The sequence below is a fragment of the Eschscholzia californica genome, unplaced genomic scaffold, assembly GCF_041429995.1.
Source record: "Eschscholzia californica isolate CP2 unplaced genomic scaffold, dmEscCali1.0.p SCAF_3, whole genome shotgun sequence".
In the NCBI taxonomy this organism is placed as follows: Eukaryota; Viridiplantae; Streptophyta; class Magnoliopsida; order Ranunculales; family Papaveraceae; genus Eschscholzia; species Eschscholzia californica.
In genome coordinates, this window is record NW_028238420.1 from 20,596,564 (window position 1) to 20,610,131 (window position 13,568).

Consider the following 13,568-nt stretch of genomic DNA (forward strand, 5'->3'; position numbering starts at 1 on the left):
CTACATTTACACCTCATTAGTCTAACAACTCTCTTAGATTGAAGAGAAAAAAAATTACACTATTGTTGTACCTTGTTCTGGACAATGATCATTTCGTACATAAACAAATATGTAGCCTGTATTAGACTGACATTATATATATGATTATATTGTACAAAACTAAATGTTGGTTGAAAATTAAACTCAGAACTTTTGAAATTAATTGAAGTTCTCAGAATTTCTCTCTAAAATCTCCATTTTGTTCAAAAGAGTGGACAGATAAGATCTCACAATTATATATGCTATTGGATGCCAAGAACAAAAACTATGGCAATTAAGTATCGAATAAAAATAAAAATAAAACTCTTATCTTATGTAAAACAAAAATGTAGCTAAACCCCTTAACCTTAAATATAACTATGTAAGCAAATTATTTAGCAAGAAAACACCGCATTTGCCAACTTTATTATATATTTAGGTTGTTGTGACTCACCAACTTCAATTTTCTACGCCTAAATACACCCTCTTATATTTATGCTTTTAGTAATGCAATTTCACATGATTTTAATAAAGGATCACCAATAAAGTCAGTATCCGATATGGACTCCATCCAACACTATAGACAATGATACTCCCCACCCGACCCCACCGAAGAAAGAGTGAAAGAGGACTTCACCGGCTTATATTTATGGTGTACAATGTATACTAGGATTACCTAATTTTGGTTGTTATTCTTATTCTTTTTGTTTTATAACAAATTTAGTTTAAGATTTTCACATATGGAACAAAAGTAGCATTGTTTATTGAAAGGTTATGTTTTTTCTTTTATTTTGTACAGGAGGTTATGTTCAATTATACAAATTAAGGAAGATATTGAGAAAAAACCATCAAAACCAACAATTCACTTTACTGCCCTTCGGTAAAGTCTAGATGAACTTGGTCAGACAAACGTTGCTAAAATTTAATTAGGTAAAGATACTGCAGTCTGTTTGTAATACAGAGTCTGTTCAAATATTTCAGAAGCTTCAAACAAAGTTGAAAATTGAGGTTCTACATAATCTTTGACCTCTTGCACATGCTAAACTTTAGAATGCTAAACTACAACTTAAATCCTGTTATACTGTGTTTTGAATATAATTATTATTTTGAAAGTGACATACAATATCTAAAATATAAAACCTTAATTATGGTGGTATCTAAAGTGTGCTCATGTCAGAATAATATACTAACTTGTATAAATCTATGGATTTGAGAGTATTTTTAGTTCTGCTGTAAAAGAGAAACACTGGTCCTAGACAACCCTTAAGACATATCCACCTAGAATCAAGATAAACAATTCTTCATTTAAAACCAACATATTCATTTAAATGTTTACCTTCCAAAGTTTTAACAATTTTTAGTAACCACTTGAAGATTTTAATATTTTCATATTTGTTCAGCTGTCGTTTTGTCTGATTGGCGTGGGGTATCAAATAGATCAACAGCCAATAAGTTGGGCCGTCTATTGGACAAGCGTTGGAAGATTTTGATATTCTTTTGGAGAAAGAATTCAGAATTTAATTGAATTTGTTTAGTATTTCTTTCTCTTTAACTTTTATGTAGAAAAAGCTGGTGAGATACCCCACTAAAATACACACCTACTTCTCTTCTCAAGCATTTCTTTTCTCTTACTATTTCTACTACTTGGTACTTCCATTACTGCATCAAAATCTGAAACACCCAACTCTCCTGAAAGCCAAGAACTGCTCCTTCTTTGGTATGTGATTACCCATCTCTACTTTCTCTTGATTTTTGTTGTTTTAGTTTGTTTTTCTGTTTATGCATCATACCCATGTTTGAACGAGAGAGAAATGATATTGGTTAAAGATCTGGATGTCAATAAGAGAAAAACATTTGGAGGGATCAAGAAATTTTGTCTTTTGAGCCTTTTCCTTTTTTCTAGTTTCATTTGCTTGCATTAGATCTAGCTTAAGTATATTTAATGACTTTCTTGATGTGGGTTTAGAAATCACTAGTTCTCTCTTACTATCTGTGAATCTTTGCTTCACCAAAGTTAGATTTGTAGATTGATATTATATATCTCTCTAAACTAGTAGGGTTTCCAGTTCTTCACATTTACTTTGGAAACCTTTTTCTTGGAATGTTTTTATAAAATGCATTCTGAAAGTTATTGATGTGATATAGATCTCCCTGTATCATAAAGATGTATGAGAGTTGAGTCAAAGAGAAAGAGTATTATGTTGTTGCAAATTTGTAGTTAAAGTACCTACTACCTAGGTATTGCATTTTATTGACTATTCCCTTAAGTGCATTTGAAATTTAATATTTCTGAACAGGGTAGTTGATTCTATTGGCTGTTACAAAACTTGATTGGGTGAAATTGTTTTAATAATGTTGAACTTGATACAATTTGGTTACTTGAAACCTTAAAGATTCTTTCTTGTATTCATAGAGAAAGAGAGGACAGTAAGAAGTGATAAAGAAAGCTGATTTCCTCCAAAATAGTATAAGGTAGGCTAAGCCTGTAAAATGGATGAGAACTAAATTAAAGGAAGATGATGAGGCCTTCCCTTAACCAAGTTATAATATTGTGATTAAAATGGGTCGAACTCGTTTGTTTATACAAACACAGTAGTTTTGGAGAAAGGCTTTTCGCTGAAGAACACTTTAGATTTACGTACGAGTAATGCTACGGAACAAGAAAACCCAGGCAGACTCTGGGCAGAAATTCTATGTTGCTTGCTGTGATTCGCGCTTCAGTGGATTAGAACCATCGGAAGCGCGAATCACGGCAACCCACATAGGATTTCTGCCCAAAGTCTGCATATTTATTCTTGTTCCCTAGCATTTTTCTTCACATATTGAGAAGTTTCTGTGGAATTGCAAGTGTTCACTATCTAATTAGAGTTGTTTTTCTATCTTCTTGTATGATTGGTTTCATGAGGTCTAAAATTCACTTAACTAGAAACGATGTTTAATTAAGGTAAGATTGATGGGTTATACTTTCTTTACGAAAAAAAGAGGCTGACATAATTTAAATGCAAACATTATCATCTGGTTTCGGGACTCAAGAGACTGCTTAACCTTCCAACACATTATCATTAGGTTCGTATGTAATTTTACTTAGCTATCAAAGATACATGACATATTTGTTCTTTGATGCGTAAGAAAGGGACTACTTTTAGTCTTGTATACATGGTTATTAAACTTGTTAGTTATAAGGTTTCATATGTTATCTTTTGATTCTCAAAGGATCCCATATGTATCTGTGGTTATGAAGCTACTTGTAGCGTAATGAATACAGTTTGATGTTTTTCAGTGCTTCTCTATTGGGTCACTGTCCTTGGTTGTTTTTGACTTGGATAATTAACAAACTGTATTATAATTTTTTATTTTTTTTGAATATTGACTGCAATGGTCACTACAAAGGCATTTGATACATCGATACGATGTGAATTGTGATAAGCACGATAATGAATTATATATAATTGATTTACAAGAAAGTGTACATTTATTTCATGACGTGTATTCAGATTTGTACCTTAATCCATTTTACCGTTGCTTTTCTCGATGTTAATATTTAAAGCTTTCTTGGGTTCCTCAAGTTTTTGTCAGGTTGTTCCGAGTCATCCAACATCAAGATTAAGACGAATGGGTTCAGGGCACTGGTTTAAAACAATTATTCGCCTGAAGAAATCAAAAAAGGAGAAATCTAAACAAGCAAAGGTACATATCTACCAGGATCCTTTCAAATTTTAACATGGTTCAATTGTAGGCCCTTATTGTTTGGAAATGCATGTTTCCAAAAGGAGGTTTTCGATAAAATTTATCCTTTAATCTTCTAGACTATCGAAACTTCTCATTTATTTCCTTAGTTCGGTATATAATGCAATTTGTTCACATGCATGAGTCTATTAGTTGCATTTTGAAATTTTTGGTTGTTTTCACATGTTAACTTATGAGAAATTACACTGAGTATTTATAAAGTTAAAGATAAGGATAAGCAGTTCATTAACTACTGCCTTAGTGGTGCCTTAGTGGTGTTTATATTTTACACCATTGTTACATCATAACTAGTAAATCAGATCATCTATTACATTTGCTCTATTACACCCCCCTCAAAGTCATGGTTGGATGAAGCCATGAGTTTGCTTCTTAATGTAAGAAACTGGGCAGTGGGCAAGCCTTTTGTGAGAATGTCTGCGAGCTGAAGTTGAGAAGCTGAAGTTGAGAAGGAACAAAAAAGAGTTGCAGCTGTCCACTTGAAACTAACTCCCGCAAAAAATGATGATCAATATCAATGTGCTTCGATCGTCGATGAAACACCGGGTTTTTGGCAAGACATTGTGCACTTATATTGTCAGAGTAAAGCTTAAACGGCTGAGCAGAAATACCAAGTTCACGAAGAATGTAAGACAACCAAAGAACTTCACTCATTGCATGAGACATTGCGCGATATTCAGCCTCTTAGAGACTGTTGCTTGTTTCCTCGAATTCCAAGAGATTAAATTTGGACCAAGAAAAGTACAAAACCCGGAAGTAGATCTTCTTGTGTCAGGGCAACCAGCCCAATCAGCATCTGAGAATGCAGCTAAGGAAGAAATTTGATTCATATTACCTGCTTGAATGGTGATGCCGAGCCCTAAGGTACCTCGCAAGTACCTTAAGATGCGTTTAACAGCTTTCCAATGCAAGTCAGTGGGTGATTGCATAAATTGGCATACATAGTTCACCGCAAATGTGATGTCAGGCCGAGTTATTGTCAAATACTGTAAGGCTCCAACTGTGCTCCTATAAAGTGTAACATCTTCAAAAGGTGTACCATCATGGAGAGAAAGTCGAGGACCAGAAGCTATGGGAGTATCTATCACCTTGCATTCCTTCATATTTGTCTTGTGAAGAAGATCTACGGTATACTTATTCTGAGATAAAGTGAGGACAGACCGAGAAGAAGAAAAAGAGGCCTCAATTCCTAAGAAGTAGTGAAGATCCCCAAGATCTTTCATTGCAAACATAGTTTGTAGAGAGAGTATAAGTTGATGAATGAGGGAGGAACTTGTTCCCGTGACAATAATATCATCCACATAAAGCAACAAAACAATCAAACCATGTTGAGAGTGAGAAGTAAACATTGAATTGTCTGCCTTACTTTGAGTAAACCCTTGTTGCCGAAGGAAAGAACTAAACTTATCAAACCAAGCCCTCGGTGCTTGTTTTAACCCATAAAGTGACTTATGAAGAAGACATACATGATGGGGTTTTGATTTGTCAATAAATCCAGGGGGTTGAGCCATGAAAACAGTTTCTTTAAGGTCCCCATGCAAAAAGGCATTAGATACATCAAGTTGTTTAACAATCCATCCACAAGAAACAGCAAGAGAAAGAATGGTCCGAATGGTTGCGATCTTTACAACAGGACTAAATGTTTCAAAACAGTCGAGGGTGAGATGTGCGACAGTAGTTTCCATTGTTTCTGGATTGCTTGTATCGAAAGAAACATCGATCCCCAGTGTGGCCTGGTTTCTTGCAAATCTGACAAATTTCAGGTAGTAGTTGTAGTGGATCTTGCTGTGGTTGAAGCATGGGATCTACTGGGTGAGGTTTGAAGTTTACCTGGGAGTATTGACCAATGGGTTTTTGAGTGAAAGATTGAGTTTGTTTGGGTTTGTACTGCTTGGAGTAGGTCTGTTTGTTGCCTGTTGTGTAAAAGGCTGTATTTGAATGAAGATTGACTGGTGAGACTTCATCAAGTATTTCCTGGGCCAAATGTTGTTCAAAGTTTAAAATCTTGGATTTGATTTCTGCATAGCTCATATATTCAGTTCTGTTGTTGATAAGAATGGTGAGATACTTGTAATCTTTTCCTAGACCCCGTAAAGTGTGCATTATGAGATCTTCTTCAGAGACTTTGCAGTTTATGGCAGCAAGAGCATCGGCAAGAGACTTGACTCGTTGAAGATAGACTGCAACTGGTTCATTTCCCTTCTTGATTGTTTGAAGTTGGTCCTTGAGAAGAGTTCTTTTTGCATATGACTCCTGGAAGAAAAGAGTTTCGAGTGCTTTCCAGATTGCAGCAGCGTTTGGGAGACCTAGCACTTCAGATGCAGCAGACGGAGACAGGGTTGTTTTTAAACAACTCATAACGAAGTGATCCACCTTTCTCCATGTTATGTAGTCAGGATTGAGTTGTGCGACACCATTAATGTCGACATATTTGGTAGGTTCTGGGAGTGAGCCATCAACGTAGAAGATAAGGTCTGTAGAGATGAGAATGGATTCAAATTGATCCTTCCATAGTAGATAGTTTGAAGCATCTAACTTGTGAGAGACGTAATTTGTTATGTTGGTGATGGGTGGGGATGAGAAACTTGGGCTGTGTTGTTGCAGAACTGATTGTTGTGTAGAAGAAGATTCTGCCATTGTTGCTTCAGAGGTTCTTTAAGAGAGGAAATTCAATTCAATGGAACAGGCTCTGATACCATGAAATTTTTGGTTGTTTTCACATGTTAACTTATGAGAAATTACACTGAGTATTTATAAAGTTAAAGATAAGGATAAGCAGTTCATTAACTGAACATCAGTTAATGAACTACTGCCTTAGTGGTGCCTTAGTGGTGTTTATATTTTACACCATTGTTACATCAATAACTAGTAAATCAGATCATCTATTACATTTGCTCTATTACATTTTACTTTGTGTAGTTTACAAATTTTTTTTCTTAACTTCATTAAAATAGGGATCTACTAAGAAAGAAAATGGATTCAAGTGGAGGTATAGAAATGGGAATCTAGGAGGACTGGACTTGCCGATCGAGGATATAGCAGCAATTAGAATTCAAACAGCATTTCGAGGATATATGGTATTATGGTATCTCTTTAGTGGACTAATTAGTGAAACTCATACCATTGTTAATATTCACATCCTGATGTTCCTTCATTCATTTTTTTTTTATATTTTGTTAAAAATATTGTTCGTAACTTTTATTAATGAATAATCTTATAACATTTATCAGGCAAGAAAAACTTTACGGCAAATGAAGAAAGTAGTAAAATTCAAGGCCCTGATACAAGGTCATACTGTTAGAAAGCAAGCATCAACAACGTTGAATTATCTTCACTCATGGAGTAAACTTCAGAGTGAGATCAGAGCCCGGCGAGTCCACATGGTTACTGAAGGCCGTTTAAGGCAAAAGAAATTAGAAAATCAATTGAAACTTGATGCAAAGCTTCATGAGCTCGAGGTATGAAAATAGAGTTAGTCTGCTGGCTCTATTTGCATGAATATCTTTTAAAAAAAGTTGAACATTGTAAATCGGTTTATTTCTACTGTTGAATGTATAACTCCTTTATACTTCGTTACAGGAGGAATGGTGTGGAGGTCCAGACACTATGGAAGAAGTTCTTGCTAGGATCCAACAGAGGGAAGAAGCCGCGGTGAAACGTGAAAGGGCAATGGCATATGCATTTTCTCATCAGGTATATATAGTAATTTTTTTGTCAGTTCCCATTGTGACTGATATGATACGAAAGGCAGAAAAAAGACGTCGAGCTAGAGTATATCGATTGCTTAAACGAGAAAATTAGTATCGAACGAGTGTTCATCATTTCATCAACATTTTTGATGATCCGGGTTCAATGTTGTACCCATGATAGTAAATGAATTGCCATTGGATAGAAAGTTATCCGCTATAGAATAGTCATAGGCTCTCATATCAATCTGAATATCTGAAGACTTCACTGAATTGGTGTTCTTGTACCCAACTGAAGTAACCCGCAGAAAACAAGATTTCAAACGTAATCATAAACATGTATGACTAATTGTACCGGAGATTATCGTGTGAATTTTATCATTTGCAATTTTGCAGTGGAGAGCCAACTCTAATCCGAATCAGGGACGTATTGCCTACGAAGCTGCTTGGGGTTGGAGCTGGGTTGAACGTTGGATTGCTGCTCGGCCATGGGAAAGTAGAGTTCCTTCAAAGTCCATTACCCCAAAGAAAGTGCATGCCAAGCAAGTGAGTAAGATAGCAAAAAACAGTAACCCAGTAGCTAAAAAACTATCCTTCTCTGTTAAACCCTCTGGGCCTAATGGAAAGGGTAATATGATGGTTAAAAAACAGTCTACCGCATACACGGAAAAACCAGCAGTAAGCTTCTCTCCTTCCAAAATTCAAAAAACAAGCACCAAAGAACTCGTAAAGATTGGAAACTTGTCTCCCTCAAAGACCGAACGAACAAACATGAAAGATGAGAAAGGGGTAGAATCGTAGTGGAAAAAATTTATATATGGATAAGTAATGCTTCTTTGTTATATTGAATCCTCGTAATTTGCAGAAGTGTGATAGTGTCATTTCACTGGTATTTTCATTTTATACAGAGAAGAATTGTTTGAAGTTGATGACAAGTCGGTTATGTGAGACTAGTTTTTTAACATAATGTAAATAGAAATGCAAAATCTTTTTTGTGTGATCACTTCTACTGTCTTCGGGTTTCTTGCAGCTGATCTTTGAATGTTTTTTAATCTGCATTTCAATGTCGAAACAGAAACTTCGTCACCAATATTACTCTATTTTAACCAGTTCTCTGTCTTCGGGTTTCTTGCAGCAACTGTAATACAGAACACAAATTATGTAACAGTACATAAATATGGTATATGTTAGAAAATTTAGTAATACCACAAATTAATATAGGGATTGTAGAGACTTGAAACGTGTATTTAAATACACTTTCCAATATTTGCTCCCTCTCCACTTGAGATTACTTATAGGTTATGAGCAAATTGCCTCCCAAGATATGACAAGCCTTATGTAAATCTGCACAAAGTAATATGTGAGGATTTACTTAAGCGGCACAAGAACAATCAAGATTTGGCTTAGAGTTTATTATAGAATATAAAGATATTTCTGATTTTCTAAGTGAAGTGTTCTCTTGTTAATTCTCTTATTTATAAAGAATGAAACAACTTTTATGAAAGTTTGCAACCCTTCATAAAAGTAGTTAAAGTTGTAGAGATACATCTTCTTAATTTGAAATAAAACTTATAATTCAAATACAAAAACTAGTAGACATAAATTTAAAATTCAAATGTTATTTTCAAAATAAAGTATATTCAAATTAAATTAACTTTACATAATAAATTGTTCATTTTTTCCAACAATCCCCCACTTGAACAATTTTATTAGAAACCTACTTAGCCAAATATATTTAGGTAGTATTAATGCATAAAATATGGTATCTTTCGATTTGAACCATACCTTAGTGTAAGTGCACAAAGTTCTATCGAAATCTCAGGTAGCTTGTAACTTTGAACCAGTTATTCCTAATGATAAAACCGGTTACACCACACACACAACACATTTGTTCTTTTGCTCCACACAATTCTCGCTTAGCACTTTTATGGTCATGTGCTTCTTGATTTCATGAACTATCCTTAGACAAACTCTAATCTAATGAGAGACGGCACCACCTCTAAGTTCACATAGTTGAAGTTCTTTCAGTATCTTTGCTACTTTAGAGATACTTGTCATTATCGACTGAACTTCATTAAGAGTATTACACTCAAACTCACTTCGTAGCAACCAACACTTTTCATCTTTAATGGGGTTATATATAAATTAAAGTGTTGAACTAGTCACTTATCAATAACTTGTTGTTACCCATTGAACCTAAGACTAGTTATTTCCTAGTTGGGTTGCCATCATTGGTGACTTTTAATTTAAGAGTTTCAACCCCATCCCACTAGATGTTGATTTTACCATATCTCTTGGTAGAGGTTTGGTAAAAGGATCCGCTAGATTTTGATTTGATCTCACAAATGTAACCGAAATAATTCCATCTTGAATTAATTGTTTTACATACTCGTGTCGTAGACTAATATGTCTAGACTTGCCACTATATACTCCACTATATGCACGTGCTAATGTGGCTTGACTATCACAAAATATTGAAACGGGTGGAACTTGTTTTTTGATGAACGGAATCTCAATGAGTAGGTCTCTTAACCACTCAGCTTCTTTTCCCGTTGCCGCTAATGCTATGAATTCGGATTCCATAGTAGAATGAGTTATACAAGTTTGTTTCTTGGACAAGTTTGTTTCTTGGATCCCCAAGAAATTGCTCCACCACCAAAAGTAAATATCGAACCCGTGGTTGATTTTTTATCATCTCCACTAGATATCCAACTTGCATCTGAATATCCTTCCAAAATTTTGAATATTGTAAGTTTAAATCTTTAGTCTTTTTAAGATAACCTAAAACTCTTTTGATTGCTTTCCAATGTGCAATACTTGCAGGGCCGGCCCTGACTTTTAGGTGGCCCGAAGCGAAATCTAAAAATTAGGCCCCTTGCATTATCCGTAAATTCAATATTTACCTTAGGCCCTCACGAAACTACATCGACCCCGAGATCATCCTACAAATTCTACGTAGAAATTAAACATTTTTTTCTTCATTCAAAAACTCATACATAATATACTTTTTACCAATTTAATCTTGGTTGGAATCATGACAATGGTTAGTTAACAAATATGGGTGCAGTTTTTTGTGATGTTAAAATTGGGCCAGAAGATATTAGGAAGATTTTATCTTTGGTATTCGACACCACTTTTTTTAGGCATCACAGTCTTTTTTATTCCCCTAGAGTGACTTCTTAAAACATTGAGTTTGAGATCTCATATTAGATTAGAAGGAGATTTCTCCCAATAAAGATGGTCATTTAGATTTATCTAGGATAAAATAAAATTTATCGAACTTATTTTGTTAACTATATTACGTATAAAAACAGTTTTATGTTTTACATTATCAGAAAGAACTAGAAGACAAGAAAAAAAATTCCCATGCGACAAATTTTTCGACCTCCACGGATGAAATGAATATGATTTGCTTGTAAACAGGTGTTGTATTTGGAAGAGTTTTGTTTGACAACTCTCATTGACGTAACTTAAACAGGATAGTGATGGAAACCATCCAAAAATAATATTTAAATCAATTGTACTTTACAATTAACATATCTCGAAAAAAAAACAACAACAATATATAAGGAATACTAGTGAATAAATTTAGTGAAGTCAATTAAGAAAAAGGAAAAATGTAAAGCTACATATGTTCTAAACGTGTGCATTTTGTATTGATTTCAAATAATAACTAATATTTAATATTGTAAATAGATAACAACTTCACTAATAAGCACATACTACTAAAAATGTAGAGAGATGAACCTCGGTAAAAAATAGAGTAATGAAATTAAAGAGTAGTGAGAAGTTAAAGTGGAGATGAAACATGAAGAGCAAGGACTACCTGTTACTAGACATGTGTCAAAACTCAAGAGGTTAGAGTTAATTTGTTGAAAATGTTGTATAATTTGGTGGGGCCCATTTATTGAAAATGAACAAAAAGAAGTTACACGGTCAACACATCTTGAATGTTGGCGCTCACATGCTAGTTACGGGTTGGGCCAGGTTTAAAACATGGGTTTTCTTAAAACATTTAGTTTGTAGAAAATTTTACAGACGCCCACAAAGATGTGGCCCCCAAAATTTGGTGGCCCAAAGCGAGGCATTGCTCGCTTTGGGTCAGGGCCGACTCTGAATACTTGGGTGTCTTGTATATCTACTTAATTTACTTACTGCATATGCTATATCCAGTCTTGTGCATTGTGTCGCATACATAAGACTTCCGATAACAGTTGCATACTCAAGTTGAGCAACCGCTCTTTCACTATTTTGAATTAATTTGATACTGGGATCAAATGGGGTATTAGTCTCTTTTATATTAAGATGCCTAAATTTGTTAAGTACTTTTTCAATATAATGAGATTAACATAAAGAATAACCCCCACTATTTTCCTTAATTTTTATACCCAAAATAGTGTCAACTTCTCCAAGATCTTTCATTTTAAAGTAGAAGACAAAAATGTCTTAGTTTCTAGAATGCCTTCTAGTTTATTATCTAGAATGCCTTCTAGTTTATTACAAATTAGTAACATATCATCCACATACAAACAAATAATAATTGTATATCTATCACAAGTTTTGAAATACAAACATTTATCTGCACTATTATGTTTTTTTTTTTGATGAAAAAGCACTATTATGTTTAAAACCATTTAAAGTAATAACACTATCAAATTTATTATGCCATTGTTTAGGAGCTTGTTTTAAACCGTATAAGGATTTTTCAAGTTTGCATACTTTATTTTCATTTCCTTGAAGAATAAATCCTTCTGGTTGTTCCATATAGACCTCCTCATTAAGGTCTCCATTTAAGAATGCGGTTTTTACGTCCATTTGATGCACATGAAGGTTATGAATAGATGCAATAGCAAACATTAATCTAATAGAAGTAATTCTAGCTACGGGTGCATATGTGTCAAAATAATCTATTCCTTCTTTTTGTCGAAAACCCTTGGCTACTAATCTAGCCTTAAATGTTTGAAGTGTACCATTGGTATGGTATTTCTTTTTAAATACCCATTTAGAACCAATTGCCTTTGAACCGGGTGGTAGATCAACTAATTTCCAAGTATGGTTTGACATAATTGAATCCATCTCATCATTAATAGCTTCCTTCAAAAATGCCGAATCTCTAGAGGCCATTGCTTCTTTAAAAGATTTAGGACCATCTCCAATTTTTAAATTGATTTGACTCACATTAATCACATTTTCTCTATTTCCTTCAACTAAATTGAAAGAAATTCTTTGAGAGTCATATTGATCCAAACCTAAATCTTTTTCTTTTCTTATTCTTTGACTTTTTCGAGGTTCATGCGGAAGTTCATGAATTTTCGAAGATATCTCATTTTGAGACTTATTTTGATGAATATCTATTTGAGAATTATTATCACTAGATAACAAGATCTCAAAAAATTCTACTACTCTTGATTCAATTACAACATTGGACTCTAAATCCAAGAGTATAGGCCTTGCTATTTTTGTGAATATCCAATAAACATACACTTTATGGCCCTAGCCCCCAACTTAGTCCTTTTAGGATTAGTAGTTCTATAATAGGCAAGACACCCCCCACACTTTAAAATAGTTAATGTTTGGTTTTCTTCCTCTCCAAATTTCATATGGAGATATTTTATTTTTCTTTGAAGGAATTCTATTTAAAATATGGCAAGCCGATAAAATTGCTTCCCCCCATAATGTAAATGATGACTTAGCATTTAATAACATAGCATTTACCATTTCAACAAAAGTACGATTTTTTTCTTTCGGCTAAGCCATTTTGCTGAGGCGTAAAAGGTGTCGTGCGTTGATGTATAATTCCATGTGTCTCACAAAATTTATCAAAATCATCACTAAAATATTCACCGCCTCTATCACTCCTAATTATCTTAATTTTATTTTCTAATTGATTTTCTACTTCGGTCTTGTAAACTTTGAAAGCATCAAAAGCATCAGTTTTATTTTTTAGCAAGTAAACATAAGTATACCTAGAACAATCATCTATAAAAGTAACAAAGTATCGTTTGCCTCCTCTAGTTAAAATTCCATTTAATTCACAAATGTCGGTATGTATTAAGTCTAAAATGTTTGAAGTTCTAGTAACACTTTGAAATGGTTTCTTCACCATTTTAGACTTTATAC

General features: G+C 34.0%; 1 protein-coding gene across 2 annotated transcripts; it reads left to right on the plus strand.

Annotated features, from left to right (window-relative positions):
• The first annotated feature begins 1,352 nt into the window (after positions 1 to 1,352).
• IQD10 (IQ-domain 10) lies at positions 1,353 to 8,451 on the plus strand. 2 transcript variants are annotated; one of them, XM_086670899.1, is made up of 6 exons: positions 1,353 to 1,735; positions 3,585 to 3,705; positions 6,717 to 6,839; positions 6,993 to 7,220; positions 7,342 to 7,455; positions 7,845 to 8,451. In XM_086670899.1, the coding sequence occupies exons 2-6, from the start codon at positions 3,631 to 3,633 to the stop codon at positions 8,247 to 8,249; spliced, it is 945 nt and encodes a 314-aa protein (XP_086527025.1). In that variant the 5' UTR covers positions 1,353 to 1,735; positions 3,585 to 3,630; the 3' UTR covers positions 8,250 to 8,451. The 2 variants fall into 2 exon arrangements, with proteins under 2 accessions (XP_086527025.1, XP_086527026.1); XM_086670900.1 differs by having other exon boundaries at positions 3,595 to 3,705.
• The last annotated feature ends 5,117 nt before the right edge of the window (positions 8,452 to 13,568 follow it).

Coding starts and splice junctions, on each gene's coding strand:
- IQD10 (XM_086670899.1), top strand. CDS start 3,631: ATGGGTTCAGGGCACTGGTTTAAAACAATTATTCGCCTGAAGAAATCA. Junction 3,706..6,716: donor AGAAATCTAAACAAGCAAAG/GTACATATCTAC, acceptor TCATTAAAATAG/GGATCTACTAAGAAAGAAAA. Junction 7,221..7,341: donor CAAAGCTTCATGAGCTCGAG/GTATGAAAATAG, acceptor ACTTCGTTACAG/GAGGAATGGTGTGGAGGTCC.